This window comes from Rhea pennata, chromosome 18 (assembly GCF_028389875.1).
Source record: "Rhea pennata isolate bPtePen1 chromosome 18, bPtePen1.pri, whole genome shotgun sequence".
NCBI classification, from domain to species: Eukaryota; Metazoa; Chordata; class Aves; order Rheiformes; family Rheidae; genus Rhea; species Rhea pennata.
Window position 1 is genome coordinate 9,849,146 of NC_084680.1, and position 18,691 is coordinate 9,867,836.

Consider the following 18,691-nt stretch of genomic DNA (forward strand, 5'->3'; position numbering starts at 1 on the left):
ATATGCCATAGCTTTGACCTCTGCTTTTATGCCCTTTACAGTCCCTGACCCGTATTTGTTACATAAACCACAAAACTAGATGAAAGGAAGCTAGCACTCTCGCTGGAGACTTAAGCTCCTTGAACTGTGGCTTGAAGGTAAGGAAATTGGAATTTGAAGCCCGATCAATCTGAACTTACAGCATTTTGACAAGAGGCCTTCAAAGAGAAATTTTCTCTTGCCTGCCTTGAAAATAGCAAGACAGAGGTCTATCCAAAACCACACTTTTACCTTCTTAGCAGTTTTACACTTACTGCTCCCACTTGCTCACTGGTCTTCTCATACTTTGTGGAATGCCGCTCAGTTCAGTAAGTCATCCCTTTGCTTACAGCGCCAAGAGAAGAGCAGCAAGCAAAATAACTCCAGGCAAAAAAATTGTCAAAGTCATTTTGAAAAGAAAGTTCTGCAAATTTATTAAAATCAAGCCTGCAGAAGATGGGGCAACTACAACAACAAACCAAACCAAACGCAAACAAGCCTAGAACAGCATCGCCCAAAGACTTCAACTAAAAAGAGCACCTGAAGATTCCTCAGGCAACTCGCTCGAGTAGTAAAACCTCCAGTTTCCTATTCCAAATAATGGATTGGAACTGTGATGGGAAATAAATCCAACTAAATAATAACAGCTGAATTGATCTCCTTATCTGCTACTCATGGATTTCCATTACTATAGAACACTGTTTGTCATTTGCAAGTTGTGATAGAAGGTTAATAATCACATTAAGTATGACTGACAAAGAAATTCTGAATTCTTTTACAGGGGGGCCTAGATATTTAAAATAAACTCCACATATGACCTACATACATTAGCTAGAGAGAAATGAGGTGAGACTTACCTTCTGAAAAACTTGATAGTTGGATTTAGACCATATGTCAAGCTACAGTAGGAAAAAAAAGATATATATTACCATACATGATTTCCAAGAAAAAGAAGGTAAACAGCTATGCAGATTAAGACAGCAGGCAAACAAATCTATCTTACTTCTGAGGTTTGTTCTGACCAATTACCTCTACCTGTTGCAATCCAAGAAAGGGGTGCAATGATATAAGACTTCCTTTGAAATAAAGAATGAACGTAGTTCATCATGGTTTTGATAAAAAATTACATATACAAGACCTGTTGAATCAGTGTATTCTCTTTAAATACAGCAAAATCTTCATTTGTATGAGGCTGTGCTGATCTATGCAAATATTCATTAACTTCAGCCTGTCTCTAGAACAAGGGCATTTCTACCAAGTTTATGCTTGTCTTGTGTCTGAATAAGTGATTCAGTTACAAATGACACAAAGAACATTTAGCTGAATTAAACCAAAGCACTGGTCTGTTGGGGCTAAATAAAACATCCCTTAGGAAACTGCATTTACATTTCCAGATGAAAATGATACTAACAGAGATTTAAGGCTGCAGATAACTGTGCATATCCATGACTTAAATGCACGTTCAACGATACACAAAATAGAAATCAAACAAAATTGAAGTAAATTTTATTAAGCACAGAAACCAGAAGGTAAGCCTGCCCTTGTTAAACACCCAAATGACTCAAATGTTAAACAATTTCAGTTGACATGCTAGTGCTCTTTTTTAACCCAGCCTTGTGGAATATCTTGCACTCTGTCAAGGAAAAGCAGCAGCAGGGGGGGAAAATAATAAAAAAAGGAATTTCCTTCCATCAATCCATAGCTTGCAAATCACTTTTTGCCTACAGATCACACTACACTCAGCGATTTCATATGCCACAGGAAAGGTGTTTGCTACGACATTAACCTCTAGAATCTTAATCTTGATGAAATAAAAACAATTTTTGAGTGAATTAATGAAGCAAGTAGAGCTCTTCTAATGCCTAATAATACGATGCGACACATGCTTTCCCACCACGCAGACACTAATCCACATCTCTCTACTGCAATCAGCCTCTTGGAGGCTGAATAACACACAAAATATTAAACTGTATTAAATTTGATTGAAATTGGGTAAGTGGTTCAAAAATTAGAGGCAGAAAGTGCAACTGCATAAATCTAATAAACCTGATTAGAGATTTTATTTTAACCTTCATCACTGGGAGACAAATCGTCACAGCATGGCAACCTAAAACCCCTGTGAAAACTGTATATATGAATAGCACCACTAAGATAAAGGCATAGGAAACTAGCATCCATTCATTACTGGATCACACAGCATACTCCTCCTCAGTTGCAAACATACTTCTAAAAAAACATTAAGAAATAAACACACATAATTGTTTCAGCTTTCTCTAAGAAACTTGTGCTTAAATGCACAGGAAAATCCTGCACTTGCATCATTTTGTCATTGCATTAATGATATTACACCTCCATGCTCTATACTTTCATTTTAAAAACTGAAACAGTTAACAGTAACTGAACTGAGTATAAATCTCAGGCTAAACAGGGCATAGCACATTGGATACATTTGGCTAAGTTTAGATTCTGAAAATAATTGATTTAAAAAAAGAAACGGGCTTTATCTTCTTTATTATAAAGTACAGCTAATTATCTTAATTCTGACTTATGGTAGTACCCATAAGCAGTAGTTGAAATTGCACGTCTTCTAAAAGGCACAAAGGCTACAGTCTGAAACGAAGCAAGTCATATGAACCGAGTACAGCACACTAGAGGAGGATGAAGGAGGAGAAAGGGAAGGATGCTGAGCCCAAGTAATTAATTCGCACAGTTAAAGGTTCACAGTGTTAATAATGTTAATGGCATTGGATCATTCTTTTGAGAGTAATATCGTTAAGTGGCCCAGTTTTCTGAGTACTAGAACAAGAAGCGACTATTGCGTCTCCAAACCTCAGGTTTAACAGGAGACAACGTTAATTATTTTAAAGATCTCTTCAGGATGGACGTGTCATGACTTAGGAGGCTGACCTTGCTGCGAGACAAAAGGCAGCTGATGTCTCAAAGCCTTTTCCAGGTTAGATGAAGACAAAAGTACCCTAAGGCATGTAACTACAAACCTTTTTACATTACTGGCTCTTGAGGTGGGCTCAAAAACCTGCTCAAACACCAGCAACAGTCCTATTGTAGGTACCCACAAGCAGTAGTTCAGCATAGTCTCAGACCTGAGCTTGGCTAATACTGTTATGTACCTGTGCCTGTACGGAAAGAAGCATCGTATTTCCGCATTAGAAGAGTCTACATTTCAAAATAAAAAATGAATACAGAATTTATTTTAACTATTTTCATGTAATATAAGACTTTGTTTGCTGACAGATGGAGTTGCTATAATTGGAATGTGTATATATATATGTGGTTTTGCTAATCTCTAACGATCCATCCAAGTACATGATACGCTGTTTAGAGTCAAGATTTAAAAAAATCTACTTCAGATACTATATTAAGATGAGTCCAACAGGTTCTGATTGTTCACTAGTTGGCATGAAGACTGAAAAACTGAAAAAGTAGTGAGTGTTTTACAGACATCATGTTATTCAAGTTAAAAAACAGCAACAACAACAAAAACACCAAAAATCCTCAAACCACATGCAGACATCCTAAATGACTGCCCACCTTTCCCCCGAAACAGAGGATTAAGGCAGAGGCAGATTAAAGAATGCATTGTTACAGGTCTATTATTCTTCAACTTTTCACTTTCAATCAAGACATACATTTGTAACTAAAAAACTGCTGAAAGCACAATTTCAGGGCATCCTCTGCATGCGAATTAAACTGGGGCTTTTTTTTTCCCAGTGCCCCACTCTCTCCACCCACCCCCAGCATAAGTAACAAGAGGCGATTTTCTGAAGGTCGTCTGAACGATTTCAAAGGCGATAACAAATCAGAATGTTCCCTGCATCTAATATCAAACAGGTCCGGTGCCAACACTTATTAGAGAAATCGGATTCACCCCCCCCTTCACCCAAACACACACACATCCAGCTTTGAAGTGGAAAGAATGCAGGGATCAGAAATTACCCGAGAGACAGCTCTGCCTGTCTTTGAAGCTTTCCTTTGATACTACTATTTCTTTTCCTCTCTTACGCTAGGAGGCTAAAAGCTGCCTTTTCTTATTGATATGGGGTAATTAATGAAGCCGTAGCATTAACATAACCCAAGTTCCTTAACATGATAATTCAACAGAGACACTTTTGTTTCTTTAGTTAAGTGTAACGGTTACAAAAATAGGAATGTGGCTAGGTAGTGATGTTAACTACCCACTCCAAGTACACCGCGTCACGGTTCTTCTCGGCTCCTGCATGCAAAGAGAAGCAGGATGTTATCATGCCGAATAAAACCCAATACAGTTTTATTTTTATTGGCAGACTAGGGCTACTAATGGTTCAGCTCGTGATGAGCATGTCCTGCAAGAACGAGCTCCACAGCTTCATTTATTCAGGAATCAGGACAACATGAGTAATTAATTACTATTCATGGTTAAATTCCATGTGTAGAATGAGTATGTCAAAGTTTTGAAATTAAGGGTGACACAGTGCCACCACTAAAGCTACAGTACTCATTAAAATGCATCAGTTTGTGGTGGATGCAGCCGGTTCATACAGTAAGCAAGAGAGACTGCAGAACAATCAGAATACAGACCCGACTACATGACAGAGGCTGCCAGATTTCACCTTTTGTTTTTGCAAAGTGACACCAAAAACGTGCAAGTTATGCAGCTGGCAACCTGGCAAAGGCATAATCTGCAGGGTTTGTGAATAATTCACACGAGAAGCACATGAAGCTCTTTGGACATGCACTGGTCCTTTGTTTGACAAACACACACAAAAAAAAATCCAATAAACAAATAAATAAAAGATAAATCCCCCAAATGCAGTGTTTTATTTTACCTACTACTAGCTTAAGATGGCCTTTTAATTTTTTTTCCATCTTCACTTTGAAGGGGTTTAAATACATATGATGAAATAACCAGTTCAGCTAGGCTCCAATACAGGAGAAACTGGGTGATGCAAAATTACATCAACACACTCCAACAGCAACCTGGATAACGCAGTGCCAGTTTTCTTGTATACCCACTAGCTGTCCTCAACTATGGCACCACGTTCCAACCGCGAGAGACCACCAAACTGGTTCTGTCTCTAGACTTGCCTGACAAACTGACCTGGGGACTATCAACACTGACACTGCTTTTTCGCATCTATGTCTTTCCTTCCTCTTTCTGGTATTAAAAAGTTTGATAAAAAATTTATTTTCAGAGTCAAACAGCCACTTTTTGAGGCACATGCAAATCACTGGCCTCTCTTCTGCTTCGTGGTCCATTTGTTACTTACTGTCTGCGTGTTCATACAGTCTCCCAGTAGCCCTTTCTCCTTCCGTGAAATATTTAAGGAACTGATTTTATTCATGTTGCCTCACCTGTCCAAATCTGGTCTACATTGAGAAAGCTCCTCAGTGAACCTCACTTTCACTGTTTAATGGACCTTCTGCACCGTAGACTGAGGAGGATTACACAAACACCCTTTATCCTGCTATTTAAGTGTAAAGAAGCACGACGACGCTATGACTTATTCCAGTATCCCTTCAACACGGCTTACAGTAAAGACAAGGGCTTCAGAACTGCCATATTGTATGAAACCACTTAGTTAATCTCATCTCTGCTGCCTACAAATATTAAATAGTTCGTAGGAATACATTAGCAAATCCAAAACCCAGCAATTACTGAATAAACTGCTCAATGGAAAAACTATTACCACTTTCTGTGAACCTAAGGGTTCTCCACATTTTTTCTTATTGAATATAGAAGATCTTTTCCTTTTTCCCTGCTCCTCTGTGTCTCTTCAAAGATGCTACTGCTTCCCCCTCCCCAGGGAGTGGAAATTGAGGAGCTAGAAGAGCAAGGTGAAACCTCACTGGAGTACCTTCCCAGCAGCATCTGCTGCGACAGAGACGGAATTGGATTGGACTATGTTTGCAATTCACTATAATCGCTCATTCCCAGCAGGCACAAAGAGTAAAGCGAATCATTGCAAGAGCACAGTCTTATTCTTATTCTCCAATTACCAGAGTAGTTAATTAGTGAAAAAGAGGGAGCCCACTGTTTGTCAATATCTGCTCCAGTTGGCAAAACTTGCAAGCTACACATTTATTCAATCTTCCAAGCCAAATTTACTCATGATTTAAGTGGCTGCAACTCCAATTCTGCTCAAGTCCTATTTATATCTAAAATGCAAATGTTCAGATTTGCTAGAGCCCTGGGCTGGCCCAACGATATAGCAAAATGCCATGTAAATGACACTGGTTCATTCAGCCTCTTGGGAGGAGTCACACAGCCTAACTTTGGACAGAAAGCTGATCAGTAGAAGACACAGACTCCTCTGCAGACTGGTTTAGAGCAAGAAAATAAAGCAGGTGTTAGCACCGATGTCTGGGAGAAGCTAACTGCTCCCCACTGACTGCAGGCAAAGGCTAGTGCCCCGTGCCCAAAGCCAGCCTTTGGGAGCACCGCTCTCCCCCTCGTAGCTGACAGAGGTGGGTAGACAGCTCTCAAGGAAGTTAACCTTGAGTTAAACAGAAGCCCAATACCAGATGCACAGTTTCACAGAGGAACTCTTTTAGTCAGCTTTTCAGCAAATACAGTATTACTACTTCCCAAGGGAGCTGCAAGGGAAACTGGATGCATCAGAGAAAATCAGCACACCCAAATGAAATGCGATACAGGAATCCATCAAGCACCATCCACATTTTTTTGGACAGAGTATCAGTTAAGTTTCAAGCAGAACTTGGGGTGAAGAGGGGCTGCTGCTCTAAGTCTGTAATTACATGCTAATATACAAGTAGCATGGCGCAGCTGTTTCTGTTGCAATGCAGTATTTAAGCCTGCATACTCTAATAAGGCAGATAAAAATCAGGCAACTGTTATTTTACTACTTCCTAGGTCAATCCCCCACCCTTCAAGGGAGAATTTGTCACCTGGGAAATACAGTTGTACTGTATTCTTCAGTAGATCAGCTCCTGGCCTTTTCTAGGGAAGAGAGGTTCAGACTCGGAGCTGCTGAACTCCGGGTCAGTACATAACGTGCTGCTGTGTGCTAGAACGTAGTTATCACTTCTGAAAGGGAAGAAAGTCTCACCTCATTATAACATGGCCTATGGGTGCCAAGTACTCATCTTGATATAATGAACTTTATATTTTAATAGGCTTCATAATCAGAGGAGAAAGCTCCAGAGAGAAAATGTGAAAGATGGAGGTATTTAGTACTGTTATTGGCAGAGAAGAGTCCTGGTGGACGTCTCAGTAAGAGAGACCATTCCACCTGAAAAGAGAAACAAACTGAGCTGAAGGCCGTCAGGTCCCATTAACATCTTCTGATGCGCTAAACAGAGCCATCTGGAGTGTGTGCAGTCAAAAGGATTTTGAGGGTTCAAGCAGGGTGAATTGTTCATAAAACATATCACTTGTGGAAACAGGTAACACTTGCTTTAATAGCTGCTGTTCAAGATGTGCTATTACTGACAAGCAAATTATTGAGGACTACCTACCAGTGATTCTCATAGCTGAGCTTATCAGCTAGAACTAGCCCAAGATTTCCCAATGGCTCTCAGAAAAGAGACTCTGAACCCTGGGCTAGGGCTGTGCTGATACACTAAAAAAAAAATGTTTTCTCTGTAGACACTATTAACGAGGTAGCTGAGGTCTAAGGTGATAAATTAGAAATTCAAGTGAGGGCATCAGAGCTTAGAAGGAAGTCAGACATTAGGGTATGAAAATTCCAAGCAAAGCATGATAAATTTAAACCTGAGCACTCTGCAAAGCATCCACAAAAATTCTTTTGACAGTTTTATGTTAGTAGCCTACTTGTGATGGGATTCTTGTTCTCTATAATTTAAACACCAGGTAAAAATAAAGTTTAACACTATTGGATATATGATAACCTACCTTGCCATCTTCAGTATAGACATTTTCATTGTATCCTTTTACTATCGTCCGGTCAATGAAGAGACTCCGCATCACCACTATCACTTTTAACACCTTTCCTAAGGTAACCTGTCAAGGGAAAGAGGACAAAAGCAAGCTGAAGGAGAGCTGATGTCTGAATTCACAAGGTCATTGACTTAACAGCTGAAGCTGATGGGAATTTTGGTTTTCAGTATTTTAAAACAAATGAAAACAAAGACCTAAAATGTTACATGCGCATTATGAGGACAAGACAAACTCAGAAGTAGAGAATAAACAAATAGCATAATTCATTTGCAACTAAAAATGTATGAATTCACAAAATTCCCCTGTGTAGACACGACACTGCCAAGTAACTGTCTCAATTTTATTAACAACATAACTCAGTAACTCCAATAAGAAAACGATTCATTCGAAGAAAGAATTAGACTCCTCTAATGCTATCCTTTAAAAGGTTGCCATGAGTTTAATGTAAAACATTTTAGCTCCAGTAAAAATGTAAAGCAAATTACAAAGAAACTGAGAAGGGAAAAAGTTACAGCTACAAAAGTAAAAACATTATATTTTCAAAGGTTTAATACTCTTCTGTAAAGGTGGAGAAGTGTAAAGAATAAAACTAGTATCACAGAAAAATATGTATGGTCTGTCAGAGCATAAAAACAGAAATAAGCTGAAATTACATTATTGACAAAATACAATAATGAAGGTATTTTAATCTAAAATCAATTTACATTTCAAAGATGAATTCATACTTCAACATTGTTAAGATGTGTGTCTAACAAGGATTTTTGTCTTTGTGCTTTGTTACACAAGCACTATTATGGAGTTTTCCCTCGCACAGAAAATCATAAATTTGAGAGCAGAAAGAAACAAGTAATTTGTTTAAATCTGTTTCCCGAGCAGCAGGCTAGCTGAGAAAAGAGGTCCACCAGGACAGGGACAACAGTTCAGCAGAGCATGCCTGCAGCACCCACTGCTGCCACCAGCGATGAGCTGCCTGCTCAGGAACTGCACGCTCCCAGGACGCTAAAGGACCCCAGAGAGATCCATACCAGCAACACGCGTCCTGAGGTTAGTAATTTCCACACACATTAGGAGAGGCTGGAGGAACACCTTGCTTTAAATGCGTCCAGCAGACATGCTGGACGTTGGGATTTAAAGCATGAAGGTCTGAACCCCCAGTAGAAACGGTGTTAAGTCAATGAGATGATGCTTAGTTCCAGGACACTTACAGGAAACTGCAGACCAAATGCCCTGTCACAAGGCTCAGTTTTGCCTGCTGGGGGTTTTGGAGCAAAATTACGACACTTGCCTACATTAGTTTCATATACATCAGTGTACACTGGAAGGATTAACACAAAATTCTTATATAGGATGATGATACGTTTTGAAATGACAAATTTTAAAAAGGAGATCTAAGTAAAATTATAGACATATCTGAAATCATCTCCATGTACAGATAACAATTTAAAACTAATTTTTTTTTACCTTAAGTGCAGAAAAATAAAGAAAGTACAGCATAATGACTACCTATATACTGACAGACATTCTGATCATGATTGGTTTATTACTCTTGGGCCACTTCAACCACTTCACTTGAAGAACAGCTCGGCAAAAACCAGGATATAACAACGACTTTCAAGGCTTCTATTCAAGATGAGGCTGAGGTACCAATACAAACATCAGATCAGAATAAAAGCAACGAATGGTGCGGAGATTGCAGCGGTTAATGCAGAGATCCTGTTTTTCTATCTCATAGCAAGATTCAATACAAAACTAAAAGACAGCAAATGAAAAAGTGGTAATAGAAAACACACTTGTGAAGTAGCAGTACCCTGCAGAATGTACTGTAGCAAAGAACAAAGACACGGGTAGTTTCAGCACCTTCCATTTTACCGAGTTAAAGATATCAAGTCATTACCCAGACACATCTGATCCATGATGCTGATCATCCACTGGAATCAGAAAGACAGTGTTTGGCTGCATAATCAGCTAACCAATTTGAAAAAAAAAAATAGTTAATGTAGTATTTATGTAGTATTTATTTTTCTACCTTAGTAAAACTGGCAGTATGATAAGATATTGCCCACTGAGAGAACTGACTCCTAGAATCTCACAGTGGGCATCAACCATATACAGTAAAATTAAAAAGTAAAAAGGGAATTGTAAATATAAAATTTTTAAAAAATAATTTTCTTAATGAAGAGTGCAAAGACTGTCCTACAAATACACAGACCCAGCATTATATATAATATTTTATAAAGTACATATAATATTTCAGTTCCCTTCACATGCTTTTGTGGATGCTCACTTCTTTCCTCATTCCCTTATGTTCTGCATTCATCATATCTCACGTTGTCAGCAGGCAGAAAAAAAATTGGATGAAGTTGATCTGAAGGCTGTGTGGGATGCTCCTGAAATCGCTCAGAGTGAATAGTGGGATGTAACACGCTGAAAAATCCAATGTTTGGCGCTCCAGCTTATTTGCATATCCCCACTGCTGGCCTCAATCTCCCCCCACCAACCCCCAAGATTTACCTGCACATATCCTTGCAAACCACTTCTGTGTTAGCCCATTGCCTTTTTCCAGGTCATTTGTTTTCACATCCTTCCAATGATTCACTCCTCACTTTCCGAATCTGTCAGAGCCACCCTGATCCCAGCTCTCATCCATCACGCAGAACAGAAAGGGCAGCTTCTGCAGATGGAGCCAGGATGCTAGCCTCCATCAGCCACTTGCTCGAATGTAAAACAAGCACCGCTCGCCTCCTTCCCTCTGTCCCCCAACAGCCAGAAGAAGCTGTGTAAAAACATCCTTAGATGTATACTTAGGTTTTAAGCTCCCTGAGGAAGGCACTGTCATTGCAACCTCTGCTAACACAAAGTCTTGTGCAACGGGGCCTCGCTCATAGTACTACTGAACATGTCACAACTTCGACCCTGTCCGCGCTGGGTTGTGTGCATCAGCTCTTTATTTACAGTAGTCTAGTACTGAAATAGAAAACTTTCCAGTTTCATGCCACTATTGTCCTGACATGTGATTCCTGCAGATTTTTCAGTGGCTAGAAGAAAAATCAGGACTCTCAGATGATCTGCTCTAGGACCGTATCAGAAGGCGTATTAGGAACGGTACACATTAAGTCTGACAGAAACAGCAATTTTGTAAAAGTACGCGTAACTCAGAGAAATTACAGTTCATCATTCTAAAAGCATTGAAAGAATGAGGCTAGTAGCACAAAGAATGAACCACAGCCTGTCGCCAGGCTGGAGGATTTGGAAGCCAGAAGTGTGTTTCCACAGCTCTTTTCATGGTAAGGCATGTTCGGTATTGTATACAATATACGGACACCTTTTATTTTTTCCTCTAATAATCAAGACTCAAAACGCTTTTCAGGACTTAAGGGTTTTGCGTTCATCTCAGTTGTATTTTACACATTCTGTTTTCCAGCAAACAATTTTCTTGCAATGCTTGCTCAACTTAGCTAACAAGTCAATGTTCAGGAAAGATCTATGTATGGAATATAATTTACACATTTAGTCATAAAAATACGTCCCTACAGATCACCTGAAAGAAAGTAATAAAATACTAAAGGCTCTGATAAAAAAATAATAATAAGAGAAAGAAAAAAAATAGTAGCTCAATAGCTCCTCTGGACTCCAGTACTGCTGGTCTTTCCTTCTGGAGGTCAATGCTGATCTGGATGGTCCCTTTTGAAAGGGCAATAAAATGCCCCTGGATCTCCATAGATAACATCTGCAAGAAACTACTTTCATCATACAGAAAAGGTACCTCTTAATTGTTAAAAAAAGGCAACAATTCCCCTCCAAAACCAACTTTTCCCATTAAATTGCAACTCCTTCTGTCGATACCCTGTTAAGACAGCACTTGGCTTTTTAATATTTCGCCTGTAGGATATATGCCAACTTGTCCTTGATGTAGAAAATTTTAATTCAAATCAATACATGTACAAGGTCACTTTAAAATTCAATTAATATGAATGAAAAAATATGCTTCACAGTTCTGTGAGCTGAAAATGGAACAGCTGCAAGTAAAATAGTTATGTAGCAGCTGTTTTGCTCTGTGTAATAACAATGCACTTCTAACTTGCTTTTCTCATGTATACTAAATTCAGACAATTAAGTTATTCATAATGCCCCTGCTTCCTAAAACGGCAAGCTCCAGAAGAACGTAGGACAGGCAGCTGATTGAAATCTGCAATATTACGCATTTTTTCTGACAAAAATATATAAAATGAAAATCTTCTTGAAATATCCCAGTTTTAAAAATATTTTGTCTATCACCAAGATAACTCTCAAAGAGCGTATGACAACCACAGTATGCCAAGAATGGGGGAAGGCGAAACTCAGAATAACCAGTGAAAATGGTTCAGATAACTTCCTATGAGACTACTATAAAAAGTTATCACTTAGTGATAGGAAAAAAAAAAAGTACATCTTAAGTAAGTTAATAGCAGGGTCAAAATTAATTTACAAAATGGAAAGGATCAACATTTATTTACACAGCCAGACTTCCGCCGGGAGGAAATAGCTTGAAAACCCCCTCTTTAACTTTCCCTCTTCACTAAAATTGATGCCAAATGAAAAGCCCTTTTATAGACAATTTAAAAATGCATTAATAAACATTCTTTCTTTAGATTTACTTAAAGTTGGGTATTAGGAGGGAGTGTGCTGCCAGCGCCAAGCTCCACCACTTCACAGAAAAATTTCCAAACCTCCAGACTTCCTCTGAGCATCCCAGGGAATTTGCTGCTGATTTGAACTGCAGATGCTCTGCAATGCAGAGCTAGAAGAAAGCAAGCATTACTTTCAGTTAACACGGGTACCGCCCTGATAGTAGCACTAGGAGGACAAGTTTGTATGCATGCTTTTTATTCACCTTAGGAAACAATGAGGTAACATCAAATCAGAGACGTAAGCAAGCGGTGCATATTTCCAGCAATAGGCCAGGCACCTACTCCTTCCTATACAGCCGGCTCTAATCACTTCCTCCCACTTGTACACTATTCTACCAATAAGTAGAACGGCTGGAAATTGTACTACTGAAAAGTTGAAAATAAAATTTTGTAAAATAACAAACAACCTCCCCCCACCCAAATCTGACTTCCAACTAGTTATTTTTCTTCTGTCGCATTTGCTCCTGGTATGAACGCTGCACTTTTCCTCACATGCTCATTATTCTTTAACGATGCCTATTTGTAAATAGCAAGATAAGATGCAATTAAGCCATTAGAGTCTAAATAAACAAACATACTAATTAGGTTCTTTACAAGTTTTTTTTTTGTTTCGTTTTGTTTTTTAAAAAGGTAGGAGCTGGAATTTACCTTTCATTAATCTAACCTAATTGCAATAGTGCATGTTAAAAAGTCAACATAAATTAAGGACTTTAAATGATTATGTCATATTAAGGATGAGCTGGTGATCTTCCTTGGTAACATGGCATATTCTCTTAATATTGTGAACAAACTGGCACACAATATTGTTAAAATGTTAAGAGATAGCGGGCCAGTCACATTTATGGGAGTCCAACCCCATGTCTGAGTCCAACATTGTTACTAATAACCAAATGGATGCTGATTTTCTTTTTTTTCCATTCTGAATTAGAGCACATCAGTAATTTTACAGGGATGAAAAGAGTGTCTGCCTTCTCAAAAAGTAAACCTACTGGCATATCGAGACAGATCTGTGAACCTCAGGGACTGGATAACAACCCTGGACATTAATCTCTATGGAGGAGGCAAAGCTGAGTAAATTCATCTCTGAACCTTCTCCACTCTTCTCTACTCTTGTTCACTTTCCTGTCAAGAGATTCTCCTTCATCTTCCTCATTCTTATATTAGGAAAGCAGACATCTTGCCACTCTGTGCTCATTTACTTTGTTGACTCAAGAGATTCTTCTCTGCCTCCACATATCTGACCTTAAGTGTTGGCTTAATGCTTTTTAAATGCTGGTTCTCTATTTTAAGACACAAACCTTGTCCCCACAGCAGTCACGACAGTCTCAACATGAATTCAGAAGCAGTTCCTCACACCCTGACTTGCTCAGGAGATCCTTATACATCCCAGTAGCTCAGTTAAACATCAAATCCTGGCTAGTATTTCCAAGATAGTAAATCTCCAAATGAATATTCTTCATGTGTGCCTAAAATTAAGTGTCCAAACCACCAAAGGTGATCATCAAATCTATATGCCTACCATAAAGCTGCCTACATCCATGCAGTGCCTTCTTTGGAAACTGTCAGTTCCCACAAGACACCCATTTAAGGTCACAGGCTGATGGGTGTCTAGATTCTGCCCAAGTTATTCCACAATTCAGATTGCAAAGTCACTGATGCCTCTAATCTACTTCCACCTTGGTTTAGCAGCAGGCTCAGAGCTCAGCACCAGCACAGAATTCAGCACTGCAGAGACAGGCACCACAACCACCATTTTCATCCAATTTTTAAGAGAACAAGTCCTGTTGAAGGACTTTCCTCATTATGGAAGAGAACTCCAGGGTTTGAACCACGAGTGCACAGGGACTTCTGCAGTGTAGCTCTCAAGAGAGGTCACACAGCTAAACCCAGCCTAAGGACAGAGATTTTCTACTGACTAGCCTTAGGCAAACAGGACCTCCAAATTACTCTCTGTAGTCACCAAGCTCCCCAGTGATCACTAGATTCACCTTCATTTTGCCTGGACTAGGTATCTAATTTTTAGATGTTGTAATATTAAAGTGGAAATGTCTAATTCTCACCTCAAGGAATTAGCTAGTAACGTATGTTTCTTGTCATTGTTGACTGCCATGCAAAAGCCGTAAGGGTCAACTTAATTAGAAAAAGGTACTGGCAGGAATTGCTTATAACGAACTCCTGCCTTCAGGTATGGACACAAGAGGGGCGTGAAGGCGAGACGTGTGCTGCTCCCGGTGCCGTACGTGCCTCTGCTGACTGCCTTTGGGAAATGGAGAGCACCCCAAGCAAGGCCTGAGGAAATACTAACTCCCTAGTCAACTGTCACATTGGTAAGGGACTATACTTATGCTGATTAGCATTCTGGAGAGCAGAGATTGTTAAAAAAAAAAAAAAAAGGCATTAAATTGTTTCCAATAAAGTATGACATATGTACTAATTTCAAATCACTTGGCTAGTATTCTGTTATTAACTGCTCCCAAAATAAGGTTGTCCTGAACAAGAATCAGTTTGATGGCCCTTTTTTAATAGGCAAATAATACATTTCAGAATTCAGGTTTCCAGTTGAAAATATCCAGAGTTTTAAGTAAACTACTGACAGATAAACAAAAATTAGACTCAAGAAATTATTCAATTTTACTGAACAGATGTCTAGGCTATTTGCAATTAATACAACCCACTTCAATACAGTCAGACTGCTCAAAATATCTGGAACAAGATTTAGAAGTTGAAAAGCAAATATGTCTGATTTTACTGAGAATGAATAGAAGTTGTATAAAAATGTTTCATATTTTTATATGAAAGATCTGCTAAAAATCTAGGCATCAGTATAAACGTATAGAATAAATTCATCTAAAAGCAAGATAACATGAAAAGAAGGAATCACAATTTCTGAAGTAAGCTTTGTTTTCTCAGAAGATTCAATTTTTCAAATTGAAATTCAGTTATACATATCATTATGCTTCAGAAAGAGCTTAAAATACAGAAAATATTTCCTTGCTTGTAAAAATGTTTACACAATGTTCTCAACTTCTATAGTAGTTCTTCTATTTAGCTTTGCAAACACTTGGCAGACAAAAGATCTTCAAAGCCCAACTAGTTACTAGATGAAGACAAGAAAATTAGTTTTTATGCCTCACTAAGACTGGCTAGCTACATGACCCCGAGTAAGTCTTATTCATCAACTGAAACATGGGGCTAATGTTTCAGGGGCTGTTTTGTACAATGTTGTTGATACCTAACTGAATTATATACAAGAATTAGAGTTTCACAGTGAAAAAAACACTCCAAATTTTGATAATGGAAACAAGATACATGAAACAACTGTGTAAGATAATCACAGTAACAAGACATTTTATTAGAAACAATAATATGCATTTAGGAATATAACTAACCCATTAAAACAAGCAAAAGTCCAAGTATTTTTCATTAAATAAAATCAGTTCATGTCTTCTTAACATATGAGATGAGGTTTATCTATTTACAATTCCTGGCATTTGACCAACAAAATCTAACAAATACCTTAAGGAGTTCTCAGTTACCTCAGTTGCTGCTGGAAATTAATTTTTTATAGCATTGTTATTAAAGCTGATATAATTCTATGTTTAGTCCTTTTCATGCATTGTGCGATTAAAAGATTAATTGAAAAATCACTAGTGAAGATTGGGATTAAACTGCACCTTGAAATGCCATGATAAACTGCTTTTAAAATCAGTTGAGGATTTCACACAGCTCTGAAAGGTTTCAATTATTTATGTGTTTGGTCCGTGTAGCATAAATCCAGACTAATGAGGTACAATTGCTGTGTATAAATCTAAAACATAAAAAACCCTTCTTATTGTCTGGAGGAAGCGGTAACCTCAAAAGACTAGAGATAGCAAGCTTTCAGATACAGCATTTATGCTCTCAGGAACAGGGAAGGTTGTTTTTTTTTGTTTTGTTTTTTTGTTTGTTTGTTTAAAGTTCTCAGCTTATGTGAAAGATGCATCCTGTTAAGGGAGAGCAAGGCTAAATATAAAGTTTATTAGCCAGAAAAGTTAGACTAGGAGATTCATACTACGATAACTATTCCACTTGAAACAGAGGGTGAACTGCAAACTGTGAAAGTACCACCGCCACAGCAAAGGACATAAATCCATTTCTCTGTGCACATAAGGTTCTACGTGAGTTTAGTGCTGAGGTTTTCCACATTAGGTCTTTTTTCCTAAACACGATTTGTTTGGCGAAGTCTCTCCAGCTAATGTGAAGTTTCAGAGAATCTCAGTCACTCCTTTCTCCTCCTTCCCCTTCTCCTCCTAACAAATTTCACCTTCTTAACGCCTGTACACCGCTTACCAGCGACTTTGCTGATCAACACGTGGGGTTTTTGGCCCACTGAATTACCGTGTTTAAAGGCGCCTGGATGTCTCAACGTAACAACCAGACCTCTGCCTCGAAGGTCTTCATATGCAATGGCAGCTAAGATATAAAGTTAAAGGTATGTGGACAGTCAGAGGACTAAAATGACTGAGATTATACTTAAATAAGTCTAACAGGCAAACAGTATGGCTGTAAAACATTTTTTAAAAAGATAACAAACATTATCTGAATCCTTTGGTATTACGGCAAACCCTGCTGCTGCAAGGAAGCAACTCCCAATTTAACTTGGGATAAGTTCCGAGGAGAAATCCCAAGTCCCGAAGCGGCTCCCTTCCGGGGAGGTGCTCTTCAGGCTGCCCAGCCTGCAGCACCTTCCACTGAAGGATCTGTGGCTGAAACAGCAAAAGCTTTCGTAGCAGCCAGGGCCAGATGGAAAGTGCCATATTGGCAACACCAACTGAGACAGATGGGGAAGAGGGAAAACCTGCCTAAAAGAAAAAATGATAAACCCATCACATAATCATATACAAAAATACTTTAAAAACAATCTTTCTGATCTCTGATCCAAGGAAAACATGCATACCACTGGTTCAGTACAAGGCTACTGTCTTGTGGCAGCGATAACGTCCTTGATTTAGAGAGCAACCGTAACATGGAATTCAGTAAGTTATTACTGACTGTGAAAGTGGCTTCTTCCACCGTTACCACCTTTTCAACCAGCTTTGTTCCTAACTAGTCATAGCCAAGATAATTTACGTGACTCTTCTAATTGTGTTTGAACTTTGAAACGTGTCAAATACTTTCAGACCCTAAAAAGCCATCAGGACTGAAAGGTAGTTAACATGTGCAAAGAGAGGCTCTAATCGAATGGAAATGGTTTCAAAGTATGAAAGCGAAGACGGACGTGATTCATTCTGCAGAGAAACAGTTAAATACAAAGACAGCATAAGAGCAAACACAAAAGCCTCTACGACTTATAGCTTCTTAAGACAGCACTGATGAATTCAATTCTTTTATGGAATATATTGTTCCACTTGGTGAATCCAACAATTGCAGATTAAATGTTTTAATGCCAGCTGTTTATTTTAATCTCTGACTCAGTTAATCTCTTGCAAATTTGGGGCTGTTCAAAAGAAAGTTAATAATGGGATGTTAGACAGTAAATGAATTGCAACTAAATATAATCATGGCCCAACTTACTACAGGAAAATGCACACAAACATCAAAAAATACAGGATAAATCTATCCACAATGAGGTTTTGAAGTTAACAAACTACAAAAATACTGTTAAATCTAAGGAGCGATCCTAATATTGACTCAAAATGACTCAACAATTCTGCTTTGATGAAACATTCAATTTTTAGTTTCATTTTACAATTTGCTTGGAAACAAGAAATATACTCACATGAGTGTTACACCCAAGCCTTTTGTAACAGTTTACGTGAACAAGGAAAATAATAAAATGAAGTGTCATGAAATAGCTCAGGTGGAAAAAGACCTATTTAGTCCCAGTTCTTCTGCTGGGTATAGAATATTTCGTAGTTTTACTTAAAATTTGTCAAAAGATGGGCCTTCTGTCCTTCATCGCATCAGGCAAAATCAGCTTAACATCACACCCGAGTCTCCTGCTATTACAGCTCAAGATTCTCCACTTCAACAAGTTGCTGCTTGAGAGTAAAAACTTTTAAAACTCTTCTCTATAAGCACACCAGCTGTCTGTGAAAATTAATACGAACAA

The 18,691-nt window shown here is 38.5% G+C and overlaps 1 protein-coding gene across 1 annotated transcript in view; it reads right to left on the minus strand.

Moving 5' to 3' along the window:
• MED27 (mediator complex subunit 27) overlaps window positions 1–18,691 on the minus strand; it is a 98,322-nt gene that overhangs the window by 10,849 nt on the left and 68,782 nt on the right. The window contains exons 5-6 of the mRNA XM_062590812.1: window positions 7,889–7,996; window positions 876–917 (exon numbers count right to left, since the gene is read on the minus strand). Coding sequence (XP_062446796.1) covers window positions 876–917; window positions 7,889–7,996 — 150 coding nt within the window. The remainder of the gene's footprint in view (window positions 1–875; window positions 918–7,888; window positions 7,997–18,691) is intronic.